At 51.7% G+C, this 16,545-nt stretch overlaps 3 protein-coding genes across 9 annotated transcripts in view; 1 reads left to right on the top strand and 2 right to left on the bottom strand.

The window, feature by feature from the left end:
- HNRNPD (heterogeneous nuclear ribonucleoprotein D) overlaps positions 1-6,206 on the bottom strand; it is an 8,681-nt gene extending 2,475 nt beyond the window's left edge. For 2 of the 3 annotated variants that reach the window (XR_005265813.2, XR_003497127.3), the window contains exons 1-5: positions 5,944-6,206; positions 2,963-3,131; positions 2,283-2,444; positions 1,045-1,176; positions 43-142 (exon numbers count right to left, since the gene is read on the bottom strand). Coding sequence is in view for 1 of the 3 variants with exons in the window: in XM_027456907.3 (XP_027312708.1) it covers positions 43-142; positions 1,045-1,176; positions 2,283-2,444; positions 2,963-3,131; positions 5,944-6,125 (745 nt within the window). In the remaining 2 variants the exon portion in view is untranslated. The remainder of the gene's footprint in view (positions 1-42; positions 143-1,044; positions 1,177-2,282; positions 2,445-2,962; positions 3,132-5,943) is intronic. The other variant, XM_027456907.3, reaches the window with a different exon arrangement.
- A 522-nt stretch (positions 6,207-6,728) lies between these two features.
- HNRNPDL (heterogeneous nuclear ribonucleoprotein D like) lies at positions 6,729-11,010 on the bottom strand. Of its 3 annotated transcripts, XR_011809151.1 has the most exons (10): positions 10,875-11,010; positions 10,468-10,636; positions 10,207-10,368; positions 9,650-9,781; positions 9,420-9,534; positions 8,456-8,623; positions 8,180-8,277; positions 7,883-7,924; positions 7,694-7,797; positions 6,729-7,000 (listed from the first exon to the last, which is right to left on the bottom strand). XR_011809151.1 is itself a non-coding variant. In XM_027456909.2 (8 exons), exons 1-7 carry the CDS (start codon positions 10,961-10,963, stop codon positions 8,207-8,209), a joined length of 906 nt encoding a protein of 301 aa, XP_027312710.1. In that variant the 5' UTR covers positions 10,964-11,010; the 3' UTR covers positions 6,729-7,000; positions 8,180-8,206. The 3 variants fall into 3 exon arrangements, 1 of the variants encoding a protein (XP_027312710.1); XR_011809150.1 differs by lacking the exon at positions 7,883-7,924; XM_027456909.2 differs by lacking the exons at positions 7,694-7,797; positions 7,883-7,924.
- Positions 10,962-16,218, top strand: ENOPH1 (enolase-phosphatase 1). Of its 3 annotated transcripts, none has more exons than XM_027456905.3 (6): positions 10,962-11,272; positions 12,767-12,920; positions 13,035-13,237; positions 14,179-14,311; positions 14,629-14,752; positions 15,376-16,218. In XM_027456905.3, exons 1-6 carry the CDS (start codon positions 10,962-10,964, stop codon positions 15,513-15,515), a joined length of 1,065 nt encoding a protein of 354 aa, XP_027312706.3. In that variant the 3' UTR covers positions 15,516-16,218. The 3 variants fall into 3 exon arrangements, with proteins under 3 accessions (XP_027312706.3, XP_027312707.1, XP_038034961.1); XM_027456906.3 differs by having other exon boundaries at positions 11,113-11,272; positions 12,819-12,920; XM_038179033.2 differs by lacking the exon at positions 12,767-12,920 and having other exon boundaries at positions 11,119-11,272.
- Positions 16,219-16,545: the final 327 nt, after the last annotated feature.

A 16,545-nucleotide genomic window follows, 5' to 3' on the forward strand; every position in this document is an offset into this window, starting at 1 on the left:
GCAAGCCCCTCGGCATCTTGTACCACGCCAGCACACACTTACCGCCGCCTCTCCCTCGAGCTCTCCCAACAAATCCTCCTCTGCTCCCCCACTGCTGCTGCTGCTGGTACTGTTCCTTTGACATGGCTACTTTGATTTCGCACTGGAAAAGGAAAGTTGACATCAGAGCCGATTCACAGCGACAATCTTCGCCAAGAATTCCTAAGCTTACAGAACGTTAAGCGGAAAATAAACTTTGGTCACCCCGGTGCTCTTCCTGGGAACAAAATGCGGAGCTTACGCTCTTCTACTTGAGCATTGCTGAAAGGCACTGACATTGTAAAGACTTTTCAAGCTCCCCACCTTCCTGTCAGAACCAATTCTGAAAAACAACACTTGTTTCATTGTATTTCTTTCCGTTTTAACTTTAGAACAGACCTCTGAGGTATTTATTTAGGAAAAGCAAACTCAGCTCTGAGCTACAACAGTACCATTGCATTTTGCTCAGTTCTCGAAGCTTCCACTTCATCCACTGAGGAAGAGGCCAGCTACAACTCGAGTTTGGGTTACAAGGTTTAATTTTAAACACATTTCTGAAAGGAAGGTAACTTCCAACAGGAAAGCCTGGACTCCCATTTCAGTTCAGTTTCGGAAGTACTCTTAAGATAAATTGACATTTTGCCTAAACAACAAAGTATTTCCAAATTAAACACTCCAAGATCCAGTGACTTGGAAAGCGTGGTAAAGCCTCCCGGAGCAGACGAGCGAGGCAGCACACAGGGCACGCCGCCAGACAACCTGGGAGCCTCAGAGCCAACAAGCACGCTGCTGCCAGCCCTCTCCCCACAGGGTGTGCGGAACAAAATGTCACGGGAAGACCCCTCAGCTCAGAGGCTTACTGTAACCAATTACTAGCACCTCTAGAAGTGCTTCACAGGTTTAGCACAGCATGAGAGAAATAAAGCTTAGAGGTATTTTCAGGCTATTCTTCAAAACCAGGCAGAAATGATCATGTAATTCACTCTACTGTCAGTGTTCAGTTTCTCTAGGAAAAAAGTCACCTACTTTACTAAGCCCGACGTTGTGGTATTTCTTTTCCATGATTTTCTTCACTGGTTCCTCCTCCTTGAAAGTAATGAAGCAAAATCCACGCCTCTTGTTAGTTTTGTTGTCCATGGGGAGCTCTATAGACTCAACCTGGTAGAGAACAGTTGTGTTACATTTTATCCTGCCATTTGCACGACTTGAAAATGTTTCTAATAGCTTGTATTCACCAAATAAAATTATTTCAACTAGAATATGATAGTGTGCCTCCATCACAGGGCTTTACGTTAGTCAGTGCAAATCAGCATCCCTATATCCATCATCGCTGACATTGCAAACACCATCATCATCACTAGATATGATATTCCTAACTGCATGAATGCATAGATTTTACTCGTGCTGGATAAGTACTCTCGATCTGATTTACAGTTATGTCAGTTAGGACTGGGTTAAACTAGGTGTTTCAACCCTTAAGCAGACCTAAATCTTCTAGCTTTGTATGAAAAACGTCCACCTTTGCAAAAGTCCATAGTTCTGCTCCTTCATCACGCTACTAAAGTTGTTTGGTGACCAGGACAAACGATGCTGTTATTTCAACGCCTAACTGCAAACACAAAGTTCTCCTTGCAAGTGACACCAGAGGATCTGGCCTAAGGAATTAGTTGTTGCAGCCTGTAGTACAGACTACCAGGCAGGTACCGGAAAACCCAGCTCCCCGACAGCTGAGCTGTCACAACCTGATGCTGGCAACCTCTTACAATCTAAGCTGCTGCCAACTCCCTTCACCCTGACCAAGCTCCCCCAGGGCAGCTTTAAAGCTCCGAAGTGGTATTTGCTGACAATCCACCTGCACCACCAAAACAGGGGACAGAGAGCCAGAATATAGAGTTGCAGAGAATTTCAGAGAACTGCCTGAACCCCTGCCGCAGCAGATGAGCATCTCAGGCAGCTAACCCACGCAGCATGCTCTGAAACCAGGCCTCCCACGCCTGCCCCACTCGAGCCATTCAGGCATCCCGCAGATCAGGTCCCAAGTCTCTGACGTGCCCCAGCTCCTCCTTCCAATAACCCCGTTCACATGACCAGCCCCTGCACATCCCAGCCTCCATGTGACACCCTTATCGTTGAGATTCTGAGAAGCAAAGCACGTGGAATTGCACTGGCCATTAAGCTCACCATAGCTTCAAACGAGACTGCGTTTAGGGGCTGTCCTTAATTACCGAATTCACGAAGACAGAGCAATTTATTTTGCCACGTACCTCACCAAATCCTCCAAAGTATTCCCTTATTTTCTCTTCGGGTGTGTCTGGAGATAAGCCCCCAACAAAAATCTTTTTGACGGGTTCTTTTGTTTTCATGGCTTTAGCTCTTTTAGGATCAATGACCTTCCCATTCAGCTTGTGTTCTTTCTGGTCCATGACCTGGGGAAAATTCAAACAAGACCTTATTCACAGTTCAAGCTAAATGTTTCACTGTGGTTTTGAGCAAGGCTCAGCTAATTCATACTTGAGCTTTGGTAATGCTAGCACTTCAGTTGCAATATTTTTATTCCAGTGATTATCCGTTCCACAAACCCAAACTGTTCCTTGATTTTGATCACTGTCCGCTGACACAGACAGTTCTGCTAAAGCCTTTAAGGAATAACCTGCAGCCACTTATCGCCCAAGGAACTATGGACATAACATTTCCTAGAAAGCTCTGCACAATCCCCTCCTCCCACCTCATAAAGTAAAGAAGGGTTTCATCTGCTGCTCCCAGCCACTGCGGCACAACTAAGACGGTGTGGGAAAAGAACATCTCCATAAACAGCATCTTAAATAGGCTGCATCCCAAAATCACCCATAGCAGATCACATGCAAACAGCTGTGTGTGCAGTCACCTGAGTGCTGCACCTTTGCGGACTCCAATTTAAGGTGCTGTTTGATTACATTAACTCTACCTTATCGACGCTCTCCGATTCTTTGAAGAGCACAAAGCCGAAGCCTCTCGATCGCCCAGTGATGGGGTCTAACTTCAGAGTGCAGTCTACCACTTCGCCGAATTTAGAGAAGTAGTCCTTCAGGTCTTTCTTTGTAGTGTCCCAGCTGAGGCCGCCAATGAACATCTTCCTGCAGAGACAAGAAGGTCAGCCCGTTAAGACATTTCACCTAAGATCCCAGGCCATCAAGCTTTACGAGCTCGGCTACCTCATGTGAGGAGTAGCAGGGCTTTATCAGTGACACCCCAGGCGGCCCTGCACTTTTTGACATGCTGCTGGAACGATCCTGGCCAGAACAGATAGAGGCTTGCAGGCTTGCAGCAGCCCTGCGCAACCTTCCGCTGCAGTTGTTCATGTCGCTGCCCCAAGAAGCCACAATGCGAAGCTGTACTGCTACCTCCTTGCAACCCCGTCGCTACTGGCCCACAGGCTTAACCCACAGGGGTCTCTGCGAAGCCCCCCACAGCTGTTTGTGAAGCAGACGCAGGACTGATATGTGTGTAAGGCAGCACGGGTACCCAGGAGCACTGACACACTTGCCTGGAATGCACACATGCCAGCACGAGTACACCAGAAAACAAATAAAGAAGTGTAGTCGAGTCTGCTCCCCCAGAAAGGTGTAAAAAAGCTAAGCACTGGATGCTCAAAGCTAACTTTTCCTCCCCAAAACGGGATATAAACAGCTGGCATACTCCAAACCAATCCCCAGAACAACTTCCCTGCAGACTGTTTACAGGAGCAGCGCCGCTGGGCAAACGGGTACGAAAGGCAGCTTTAGTCATGACTTGTGATTATACAAGCACGCTGGAAGCTTGGATCCAAACCATGACCGTCTGGAAACAGCCGAGTGGCACAAAAAACTCAGGCACCACTGAAGGAAATGCTTGACGACTTGCATCAACTGAAAATCAAGCCAACGAGCGCAGGAACGCAATGCCCCAGCCATCAGGCACGAGGCTGATGCTCTCATTCGAGGAGGATTCGTTCTGCGATGATCTCTTCTAATGCTGATAAAGAAGATTTTGTGCCAGTCTCAGAAACAAAGATACGATCCACGGAGATGTGTCAAAACGTTTTCTCCACAGCTCTGCCGACGTATTTCACAACGCCACGCACCGTTTTCGGCCGACCTGCACGAGCACCCAGGCGCGCTTCCATCTCCTGCACGTGCCGCATGCACGCGGCCATCCCCGCTCCCACAGGTCCAGCCCTCCCAAACCCAGGCTGCTCGTCTGAACTCACCCCAAGCCTCGCTAACCGGCTGTGCTCTTATGAAACAAACAGGAAGGCTCAGCCTCTGACAATCGTCTTGAACCTCCAGACGCAGCAGGCTTCTGAAGCTTCATCTGTTTCCACGTAGTTTTTCTATCTATCAACAGGAGCACCCTACCTTTATTCACCTCTCCCGTTAGTTCCAGCTCTCTTTCTCCAAAAAGCACTGGCTGCCCCACCTCGGTGACCTCTTCCTGTTTTGGGGAGTGACATGAACAAACGGACCGTGCTGGTAAAACAGCAGCCTCCGACCTGCAGGGTCCAGTCACCCAAAGAAAGCCTGACATCACTACCAGTCGTCCTGTTTGTTGCCGTGTGTTTTTTCTAAGCAGCAAAGCACAACACACGCCGAGGGTGCAGCATTGTGTTTCTGACACATGGGAGACATTGACACTGGAGCAGTTCCTGCAGAACGCACACGGGCTACGTGCCATAGGAAACATCCCTCTTACAGCTGTCAGCAGAGCAATTCACACAAACTACAACACCCTGCAAGACCCAAACCAGGAGTTTGAAATTCACGCCCTTCTGAAGGATTTCCCCAGCACCGTGCAAAAACCAAATATGTGACTGCAGTCACAGAGCAGCAAAACCTAACTGCTTCAGCTTTCTGCTACAGCAAAAGTTTTTCAGCTCCACTGCAAAGCTGAGGCCAAAGCAAGGCTACGACACCCACAGGACCACAAATGAGGATTACGAGCCGTGCCACTGTGCTGCCAAAAGCCAGCAAAACACGCGTCCTTCCCAAACCACGGCTTGGCTGGTCCAAGTCACATCAGTGCACATTTTCCCAAAACAGGTCACCAGAAGGGCACTGGCCAAGCTTCCAAGCTTCGGACGTGGCTAAACTGAGCATACACAGAAGCGGTGGCTGGCTGTGGCCCTTCTCCAGCTGCCTGATCGGGGTGTTTCCCAGCAGCTGCCAACTCCGGGATAGCTGAAGTACAAGGACTGCACCTGGGAAAACTTGAGGGTGCACACTGTTGCTGGAAATCCTGTCTCCAATTCCTAACGTAAAGGAATCATAACATAAAGGGATCGTACCTCCATCCAGCACCTGCTGAGAGCACACTGTCCTCCCTCTGCCTCCCAGAGCTGTCAAGAGCAGTTTCCCACCCAGCGTTACCAACAAGTGGCAGGTCAGGCACTGCTCTCTCTGTTAGGCTGAACTCACCCACAGGCTGAGGCACCCCACAGCGCGCTCAGTGCCCCGCATCCCCGCAGGGACAACTCCTGAGGGGCTGCGCTGACTCAAAAACAAGCGCACGTCCTCATGCAACCCTTGGAGAGGCAAAGGCAGAACAAATACGAAAACGGTGACAGAATTAAAGCGAGGCACTTGGGGTAGGAAGCAGCGAGGGTAACATCCAGGCTCCCAGCAGCACCGGGAAGGCGCAAAGCACAACCGCGTCCCCGTGCTGTCAGCAGCACCCGGGTTCATTACAAAAGGCAAGTCCTGACAGGACACACGCAGCTCCTGCTCCTTTAGCTGTTTTTTGGTGTATTTTCTACCTGAAAAAAATCACTCTTGCCTCATGAGCTCCCTGAGGAGAGCCCACCTCACGGCGCTGCAGCCCCCAGCCCCACGGCCCCTGCCCCTCTTTTCACAGGCATGGCCGAGGCTGGCTGGGAGCCTGGCGCTCCCCCGGCGCCGTTTCCCCCCCGCTCACCCCTCGTCCTCCTCGTTCTTGCTGGCGTCGATCTTGGCTCCCTCCGACTCGCCCCCGCCGCCGCCTCCAGCCCCGTCGGCGCCCCCCGCGCCGGCCCCCGCCAGCCCCTCGGGCTGCTCCGCCTGCTCGGCCGGGCCGCCCCCGCCGCCGGCCGCGTCCAGGGCGAAGTGCTGCTCCGACATGGCGCCCGCCCCGCTGGCGGCCCCCGGCCCGAGCCGTCCGCCCGCCGCCCTCTCGTCTTAATGGCGCCGCCGCCGACACAGCCTAAAATGGCGGGCGGAAGGAGCCCCGCGCCACGTGACGCCATGGCGGCGCCCGGCCCGCCTCAGGGAGCGCTGAGGGGAACGGGGACAGGAGGAAGGAGGAAAACACGATCACTGCGGGGGGAGGCTGTCTTTTTGAGGATATAGTGCCCTGCGAGGGCAGGGAAGCACTGCCTTCAGCCCTCAGTCCCCTTCCCTCAGTCACAAACACAAGTTGGGTCTGCGGGGGAACAGTTGGCGCTTCAGCTCTTGCCACCTCCTAAAGACAAAGCCTCCTCCACAGCCACAACAGTCTCCTCCCTTAAAACAGTAGTTTTTTTCCCAAAAAACTACTCCCCTCCTCTAAATACTCTTCTCCATCCTTACTTTTTCTTAAAACAGCAGCTGCAGTGCACCTGTGTGCACACCCACCTTTCTCCACCTGTCCAGCACTGCTCCTGCCCCTCCACAGAAGGGAAAAAAAAAAAATCAGGTTATACATAGCCACACGCACCTCACTCCACAGCCAATGTCAGGACCACGTTCACTTGGGGAAGCGTTTATTAGAGAATCCTCTAACATGGAATTATACAAATAAAAGTTTGTATAAACACACGTCCACGTTGTGTCATAACATGAATGGCAAAAAGAAAGTAAAAACCATAAAAGAAAACTAGCCGGCCGCTATATACAGTTGGACACAGTTGTGTGTCGTACACTAAAAGTCTTTTACAAAATAGTCATTTCCTCTCACGAAGACCACCCTCCGCTCGCACACAATGCTCTGCAAGATGGCTTTGCTGCAGCATCTCCACCTAAAAAACCAAGACAAAATGCATGTCAGAACTCCGCAAGGTACTACAAGAATCGTTAAAAGGTCCATTTTCATGAACTGCTTTAAGTCTTCTATATATTCCTTTCGTCACTGTTAAAGATCATATGCATATTTCCTAAGGTAACACAAGGTTTTGTTACCCGTTAAAAATTTGTCTTCCCAAATCTAGCCACTTGGCCCATTCGGGAAGCTGTTCTGGAACTACACATATCCCAATTGTATGGTCAATCAGGCTCTGAATCAGGTTTTCCAGTGGAAACACCACCAAGAAGGGGTTTCCCAATCACATGCTTATCCGCCTCAGCAGCAGCTGCGCAAAGGCAAATCAGATCTCATTTTACTTCCAACAGTCCACGTGCATATGATCTTTAATGTCTTTCCAGATTTAAAAGTTCGTTTTGGTTTGCAGATTTCACTATTAGCTATAAAAAGAAAAAAGCAAGCATTAAATCTTAAACAATGCACACTTAAAATGAGGTTCCACAATTGAAATACAACACTAAACAGAAGACCAAATGATTAAGCTGTAAAGGCATTTATGTACTTTAACTCCTGTAAAAAACCATTTAAGTTAAGACACTTAAATCTCCAAAAAGATTAAAAAAAGAAGCCAAAGTCTGAAGTTTTCCACTTTAATCTTTACGCTGGTACATGAAGTTGGAAGAGACCATACCACAGGACAGCGTTTTCTGGTGTATGCCTTGCGCTCTGCCTGCAACGTGCGACCCCAGAGATAGACGTGGTCAGGGTGACACACGGCCTGCAATGAAGTTCCCGCTGGCGGGTACAAACAAGGTATAATGTCAGAGTTAGAAGACAACATTCTTGTTTTCCTTAAGTTGTACCCATTTCAGTACTTTACCTGTTAATACTTCTAATAAGTTTAATTATTCCTCTAGACCACCTGGTACACAACACAAAACAGAAAAACTCTTATGTTTTTCTGAAGTACTAAAGAAGATAAAGTCACATTTTTACAAAGTTAAAGATCTATAGACACGGTAGGCAAAGCTGGTTTTAAAAAAAAGTATTTTAAGTTAACAAAAAAGTTTAATTAAAGAAAAAAGTCACGCTACGCAAGATTTTACTCTTCATTTGTCTATTGATCTTTAAATTAGATTAGGCATACTTCGAGTGGACCTCGCGCTCATGTACACACCTGTTTCCTCAAGGTCTAGGTACTGCTTTAGTATGGCTGGTAGTTGTTTTGGTGATTGCCGCCACCACGGGATGCTTTTCCATACGTGCTTTGCTGACCTGAACATGAAAACAAAGGGGGAAACGCCATGAAAATTAACATCCTACTCATCCATCTCTCCCATACAGGACACCACCCCAGAGAGGTCTACTCTTTCTCAAGCCATGCTGCCTTTGGAGTAAGATCCATTTCAAGATCCATGCAATTGTTATCTTGAAGGAAATTTAAAATATTTACCACTGTAATCTGTGTATCCCGGCCCATATCCATAATTGGGATAGTTGTACCCGGAGTAGTCATATCCTCCATAGCCACTGTAGCTTTGATCACTGTAAGCGCTATTGTAGTTTCCATATCCTTGATCATAATAGTTATTAAATCCTTGATTCCAGTTTTGTCCCTGACCTGAAAACAAACATACACTTTGTTAAGTTGGCTAACTTCTCACTCCTCTGGTAGGGCACTTTTACTTGCCATTTTTCAGTGCCAAAACTCTTACTTCCAAAAACCCTCTTGCCTATCAACACAGGAAAAATCATTTCCTAAAAAAAATCGATTGCTTTCAGATGGCTACCAGAGATGTGTTTTAAGACACAATCAGCCATGAAAATGTTAGGAGAAAGAGCACGCAAGCCCTGCTCATAAACAATCCAGCAGAAAACAAAGAAAACAAAACAAAGCCAAGGCATGTACAACAGCAGTGCATACCATAATCCTTCTCTTTTTACAACAATTAAATGAACCAAGTTATAACACACAAAAGACTTTAATGCGTTACTTGGGCCTGCTTGACTTTTGAAACCTGACATGCAACAACCCGCAACAACTGCTGGCTTGTCTCCTCTTTCCCAGGGGTAGCACAGTGACTGCCCCTTTAACCAGCATGATTTCTCACCCAGGAGAAGACCAACAGTGCATCTCTTCACACAAAAGGACAACTGCACATTGCATTGAGCTAGACCATGGAAAGTAGGTCTACTAAAAAATATCCTGCATCTCACTTGCTCTTTGACTGCTTCAATGCAAGCCAAAATTTGCTAGCTTCCAAAAACTATTACAACCACCAAAATTGAATCTATCAGATTTACTAAGAGATTTCTTCTTAAACACAAGTTCCACATGCAATCCAAAAACTGTACATAGCTGCGAACACCTTGATCTTCAATACATGTACAAGAATTCCAGTATCCAAACTACTCACCCCGTCCACGCCCCCTTCCACCACCTCGTCCACCAGACGCATTGCTTTTTCCTCCTTTCTGTTGCTGCTGCTGTTGCCTGTACACTTCTTTGGGCTGTGCTACTTTGATCTCACACTGTTAAGACAGAAACCCTTATGCTCAGAAAGGATATCAAGACTCTTCTGTCAGCTGCTTTCAAGGAAGCCAACAGAATGCCTATGTCACAAGCTTGCAAAGACAGCATCCCTACCTTGCCTGAACCAATTTGATGGTATCTGCTTTCTAGTAGCTTCTTGACTGGCTCTTCATCCGTGTATGTAATAAAGCAGAAACCCCTCCTTTCGTTCGTCTTGGTGTCCATGGGAAGCTCAATGTTCTCAATCTGAAATTACAAGTATATGTCAATTACGTGCCATCTGCAACCAACTTTTTGTGCTACCAGAACTATTTATCAGTCCAACACCCATGCTTAAGAAGAGCTTTCAGAGGTTATCTCACTAGTTTTAGCAGTAATAACTAGTTGCACTCATAATAGTGGGATTACCTGACCATGGTCAGGACCACCTGCTACAGACATTCAGCTGCAGGGTCAGAAGGTTTCATCAGGGGAACTAACACAGCCACAGCTGTAACAGCTACTGACAGCTGCAGCTGGCCTACCACACCAGTAGGAGCTATTGATGGATGCAGACTTTACACAACTGCAGAGAGGGATGCTTTCTTATTCTAAGGAGACACCCTGCTCACTCTTAAGACAGGGACAACGCTCACTTGAAAGCTTTTTGTCAGCACACTGCTCCCCCGTACCTCGCCAAAAGCACCGAAGTACTCCTTGATCTGTTCTTCCGACGTATCCGGGCTCAGCCCGCCAACGAACACCTTTTTGGGCGGCTCCTTCCCCTTGAGGGCTTTTGCTCTCTTGGGGTCTATCAGCTTCCCGTCCAGCTTGTGCTCCTTCAGCTCCAGCACCTAAGGGAAGATGGTCTGAGCAGGGGGGCAGCCACCACACCCCATCCCGCTGGGTATGTGGCAGATGAGCAGCCTGGGCGCCGTGCCCGCCCCACGCACCTTCTCCACGCTGGCCGCGTCCTTGAAGAGCACGAAGCCGAAGCCGCGGGAGCGCCCTGTCACCGGGTCGGTCTTGATGGTGCAGTCCACGACCTCTCCGAAGCGCGACAGGTACTCGGTCAGGTCCTTCTTGCTGGTGTCCCAGCTCAGCCCGCCGATGAACATCTTCCTAAGGGGACCGAGGGGGCGGGCTTAACGCGGGCACCCCGCGCTCCCATTGGCTATCCCGGACGTCGTTCAGCCTGATTGACACCCGCAGCCCCACCCCCTCCTGTATAGCCCCGCCCCTCCTCACCAGGCCCCGCCCCGTCCCCACAACGCCCCCCCCCCCCCCCCCCGCGTGAGGCGGGAGGGCCGTGAGGTGGGGGGGGGGCTGCTACCGGCGGCCGCCGCCCCCCCGCCCGTACCCGTCGTCCTGCTGGTTCTTGCTGGCGTTGATCTTGGAGCCCTCGGCGAACTCCTCGGGGCCGCCGCTCATCTCGGGGGCGTCCTCCATGGCGGGGGGGCTGCAGCGAGGGGGGAGAGGCTCGGCGGAGACCCGCTCGGCGCGCAAAATGGCGGCGGAAGAGAGCCGGGCGCCGCCCGCCCCGCCCTTATATACCCGCGGCGCCAGCCAATCAGCGCCGCCCGCCGCCCGCCGCCCAGCAGCGCCCCCCAGCGGCGCCCGCCCGCATCGCACCCCCCGCGCCCCGCTCCCCGCGCCCCGCTCCCCGCCGCCGCCATGGGCGTGCTGGCGGTGCCGGCCGGGGTGCGCGCCATCCTGCTGGACGTGGAGGGCACCACCACCCCCATCGCCTTCGTCAAGGTGCACCGCGGGGATGGCGGCTCCCGGGGGGATGGGGGCGGTGGAGAGGATTGGGGGGGTGCAGGGGTGTGGGGGGGGGTTGGGGGGTTTGGGGGCGTTTGGGGGTTTTGGTTTTTTTTGGGGGGTTTTGGGGGGTTTTAGGGATTTGGCGGGGTTTGGGGGTTTGGGGGGGTTTGAGGGGCTTAGTGATTTAGGGGGGTTTGGAGGGTTTGGGGGGGTTAAGTGGTTTTGGGGGATTTTAGCGATTTGGGTGCGTTTGGGGGTTTTGGTGGGTTTTAGCGATTTGCGGGGTTTTGGGGGTTTTAAGTGATTTCGTTGGGTTTTAGTGGTTTGGGTGGGTTTGGGGGTTTGGGGGGTTTTAGTGGTTTGGGTGGGTTTTAGCAATGTTGGGGGGTTTGGGGGTTTTAGTGGTTTGGGTGGGTTTTGGGTTTGGGGGGTTTTAGCAATGTGGGAATGGTTTGGGGGTTTTGGGGGCTTTAAGTGGTTTTGGTGGGTTTTAGTGATGTGAGGGGGTTTGGGGGGTTTGGGGGGTTTTAAGTGATTTTGGGGGGTTTTAGTGATTTGTGTGGGTTTTGGGGTTTTGGGGTTTTAGTGGTTTGGGTGGGTTTTTGCAACGTGTGTGGGTTTGGGGGGTTTAAGTGGTTTTGGGGTGTTTTAATGGTTTGGGGAGGTTTGGGGGGGTTTGTGGGTTTTGGGGGGTTAAGTGGTTTTGGGGGGTTTTAGCGATATGGGGAGGTTTGGGGGATTTGGGGGGTTAAGTGATTTTGGTGGGTTTTAGCGGTTTGGGGAGGTTTGGGGGGGTTGCGGGTTTTGGGGGGTTTATGAGGATTTGGTGGGTTTTAGCGATGTGGGTGGGTTTGGGGGGTTTTGGTGGGTTTTAGTGATTTTGGTGGGTTTTAGCAATGTGGATGGGTTTGGGGGGCGTGGGGGTTTTAAGTGGTTTTGGTGGGTTTGGGAGGTTTTAGGGGTTTTAAGTGATTAGGATGGGTTTGGGGGGCTTTGGGAGTTTTAAGTGATTTGGGTGGGTTTTGAGTGATTTTGGTGGGTTTTAGTGGTTTGGGTGGGTTTGGGGGGTTTTAAGTGATTTGGGGGAGTTTTAGCGATATGGGGAACTTTGGGGGGTTTAGGGGGGTTTAAGTGATTTCAGTGGGTTTTAGCAATGTGGGGGGGGTTGGGTGCTTTTGGTGGGTTTGGGGGATATTAAGTGATTTGGGTGGGTTTTAGCGATGTGGGTGGGTTTGGGGTTTTTAGTGATTTGGGCGGGTTTTAGCAACTTGAGGGGGGTTTGGTTGATGGGGGGGTCGGTGATACGGGAGCTTTTTGGCCATTTGGAGCAGCTGGGCAGTTGTGGGCTTTAGCAGTTTGGGCAGATTTTGGTGCTCTGGGTGGTTGGGGGGGGGTTAAGTGTGGGTTTTAGTGGTTTGGGCGGGTTTGGGAGGTTGTGAGAGATTTTGGAGGGTTCCAGCAGCGTGGGTGCGTTTGGGGGGATCTTAGCTTTGTGTCCGCCTGGGCGTATTTTCGGGCTGAGGGCGCGGTGTGCCGGCAGGAGACCCTGTTCCCCTACGTGAGGGACAACGTGGGGGCCTACCTGCGCGCCCACTGGGAGGAGGAGGAGTGCCAGCGGGACGTGGGGCTGCTGAGGAAGCAGGTGGGGCCGCCACACGCCGCGCCATGCCCTCGCCACACGTGGCGCGAGGCCGCGGGTCCCCCCCCACCCCAAAAACCCGTCCACCCCCCACCCCTTTTCTTCGCCTCCCCGCAGGCCCAGGAGGACGCCGGGCTGGAGGGGGCTGTGCCCATCCCGGTGGAGAGCGGGAACGGGGACGAGGAGCTGGAGAGGGTGATCCAGGCTGTGGTGGACAACGTGCTGTGGCAGATGGCCCTGGACAGGAAGAGCACGGCGCTCAAGCAGCTGCAGGGGCACATCTGGCGGGCGGCCTACACCACAGGGCAGGTGAAAGGAGAGTGAGTAGCCCTGAGACACAGCTCTGCAGGCGCTGGGTGCCCGTGGGCGGTGAGACGCAGCCCTGCTGGGCTTAATCTGAGCCCTGAGTTGCGATTGTGTCTTGGAGCGAGCCCACAACGAGGCGGGATGGCAGGAGTAGCGACCTCCACCTTGGCTGCCTGGGGGTGAGGTCCCTCCTGCTGTTCCCTTCCTGCGTTGCTGCTTTCCCCGGGCATTTTCTGCCTTTCCACGTCTTACTGCCTTCGGGCTCTTCTTTACGGCTCAGCCACAACACCAGGGTGCAGAAGTAGGGACCACAGGAGTTAAGGCCAATCTCCTTGTTTATGCCCGGAGATACTACGCATTAAAACCACACATTTCAGATTCCTCAGGAAGCAAAATAAACCCTTATGTTCATGAAGTGTTTTCTCAAGGCGAGAATGAGGAAGAGTAGCTCAACCAAAAATGTAAACGTCCACCAGAGAAAGCAGCACAAAACAGAACAGTGAGTCAAGAGGCACAGCCATCCTGAGGTTTCTTTTATAAACAGGGAGAATTATCTCAAAGTGGCCCAAAATGTGTGGGTTTAGCTTTGCTGCCTGGCAGCATCCAAGGAGTGAGGTTTGCAGGTGCTGTACAGCAGCCTCGCAAGATTTTCATCTGGTACCAGACACCCCTAATGAGTAGCCATAAAAAAAGTGAACAAGTTGGGGTTTTTATTTTATTTCTTGAATAAACACAGCAAGGCAGTGACCATATGGCTGAGAAACTGGAGAGGAAGGGGCCAGCTGGTTGCCACAAGGCTGCACAGCTCTCCATCCCGCACCTCCTTGTGCATCTGTTGGGAGTCCCAACTCCTCAGGCCCTTTAAAACAAAGTCCCTTTTGTTGGGAACAGTGCTCAAGGTTTGTCCCCAGGTGTCTCTGGCTTTGTCCTCACCTCCCGCCCCGTTCTGCTTCAGAGTCTTCGAGGACGTGGTGCCAGCCATCAGGAAGTGGAGGGAAGCTGGCATGAAGGTCTACATCTACTCCTCGGGCAGCGTCGAAGCCCAGAAGCTTCTGTTCGGATACTCTACAGAAGGTGATATCCTAGAGGTAGATAACCTTATCGTCTTCCCTGCAGCTTCTCCGCCTGCAGAGCAGTCCCCTCCCAGGACTGCTCTTGCTGTAACGCTTTTGTCAGCCAAGTTTCGGATGGAAAAAATCTGAAACCTGTGCCACACAAATCCCCTCTGCCTGGGGCAGTCCCTGCTGGGGCAAGTCCTGCAGGAAAAAAAAAAAACAGGCTGAGCCGTGAGGCTGAAGCTGCCGTCACTGCAGCAGGAAGGAGAGGAATCACCGCTCAGCAGCGAGCTGTAGCTCTGCTCTTTGCAGCGTCCAGCAACTGCCTCGGTTTTCCTCTTGTCTTCCAGCTCTTCGATGGCCACTTTGATACCAAAATAGGCCCCAAGGTAGAAAGCGAGAGCTACCGGAGGATCGCTGCGAGTATCGGATGCGCCACTAACAACATCCTCTTCCTGACCGATGTCCCTCGAGGTAGGCGGCCTGCCAGCCCCTCGGCTCTCACGGGAGGGGGGCACCGTCTGGGCACATGCTGCTACCCTGTCACAAGCACCCCATAAACTCTGCAGACCACCTCACATCTGGGGCATCCGCCTGGCCGCTGCCATGCTCCTTCCTTCAGCTCAAACAGCAGCAGGATAGCAATGAGAGAAAATAGGTCAGGTAGGAAACCTGCCCTTGCCCCAGGAAGCAAGGAGAGAATCTTACAGCAGAGCCTTTGCTGAAGCTGTTGGCGTGCCCCATTTACCAACGGGGTCAGTAGTTCTCTCGGCCCTGCTTGGCTTCCCCTGGGAACAGACAATGTCTGCTGCCACGTGGCGTGCCCAGTGCTGGGTGCTGTCTGCCGCTCACGTTGCACACAGCAGCAGGAAAATGTAGATCCCAGCTCCATCCCCTCGCCTTATGCCACAGCTGCAGTCGCCCACAGGAGGTCAGCCAGGAGCCGCTCGGTCTCCAGAGCCCTGCAGCGCCACGTGCAAACACAGCTCTGTCAGGCTCAGCCTCCGAGAACACATTTTAGGGGCTCTCCATGCCTTAAGGGCCCTCGTGTGGAGAAGGCCCTGAGCACATCTCCACGCTCCCACTCTCTGTTTCAGAAGCGAACGCAGCCGAGGAAGCGGACACGCACGTGGCTGTGGTGATCAGGCCTGGCAACGCAGGACTGACGGACGATGAGAAATCCTATTACAGCCTCATCTCGTCCTTCACTGAACTTTTCCTGCCTTCCTCCACTTAGGGAGAGCAGCGCGCGCAGAAAAGAAAAGGCTGTGCTCCAGCTGAATTGTCCTCGTGTAACTTTAGGTGATAACTGTCCTTAATCAGAATTTACTATCAAACCCACGTCATGTATCGGACCCACGGCTAGTGCAGGTATGGATGGGAAGTACGGTGTGGGGTTCCTTGTGCAGGACGTTTTGGCTGCCACGGAGGAAGCCAGCCCTTGGCGCAGGCAAGCTCTTTAGACCAGGAGTGACTTAAATCTTGGCTGCAGCCACCCACAGCAGGTCCTAGGTACAGAACAGCATGCCTTGTGTCGGGGTGCTGCTCAAACAGCCAGCCCGGGGACCAAAGCAGAGCGAACAGTAAAAATTACATTCCTTAAAAACTAAATCCTGGAGCCACCCCACGCTGCTGCTGGGCGGTGCTGGGCTGCAGGATCCCACCAGCTGAGCCCAGACACCCGCTTGGCTGCGGTTCTGAAGCCTCTCCCTTGGTGCTAAGTGGTGGGCTCCTCCTCAGAGGTGGCACCACGCAGCATAGCATGGCTCAGCTGTGAGCAGCCCTTGGCAAACAGCTGCTGTCGAGGGCCATATCCTGCTGTATTTAAGGAGAATCAACCCCCAGATCTTTTCACCCACCCTACCTAAATCGTGCCAATTTATAGCAGTGGTCATGGAGCTTTTCCTCACGTAGCCAATAAAAACACATCTTTGCTTTCACTGTGTTTACTGTTCCAGTGTTTAGCCTTGCTATCTGTCATCAGTGAGCCCAGCACCTACAGGCAATTGTTTTAGTGCTTTGTTTTTTTAAATACTTTGTTTTTTTTCTTCTGCTTTCGCCACCCCTGGTCTGTTGATTTCAGCAGGGACTTGGCGAGAGCTGCGGCAAGGTTAAGCCATGCAGTGGCAGAGGCACTTGCTGCTTACTCTGCGGCTGCGCCAGAGGTTGCCCTCGTGGCTTTGGCAACAAAATGGCCAGGGCAGACTAGCAAATATGTGCGTGCCGCCTCCCCGAGCCCTGCTGCACATCCACAGCTGTCCCTGCTG

Source organism: Anas platyrhynchos, chromosome 4 (genome assembly GCF_047663525.1).
Source record: "Anas platyrhynchos isolate ZD024472 breed Pekin duck chromosome 4, IASCAAS_PekinDuck_T2T, whole genome shotgun sequence".
NCBI classification, from domain to species: Eukaryota; Metazoa; Chordata; class Aves; order Anseriformes; family Anatidae; genus Anas; species Anas platyrhynchos.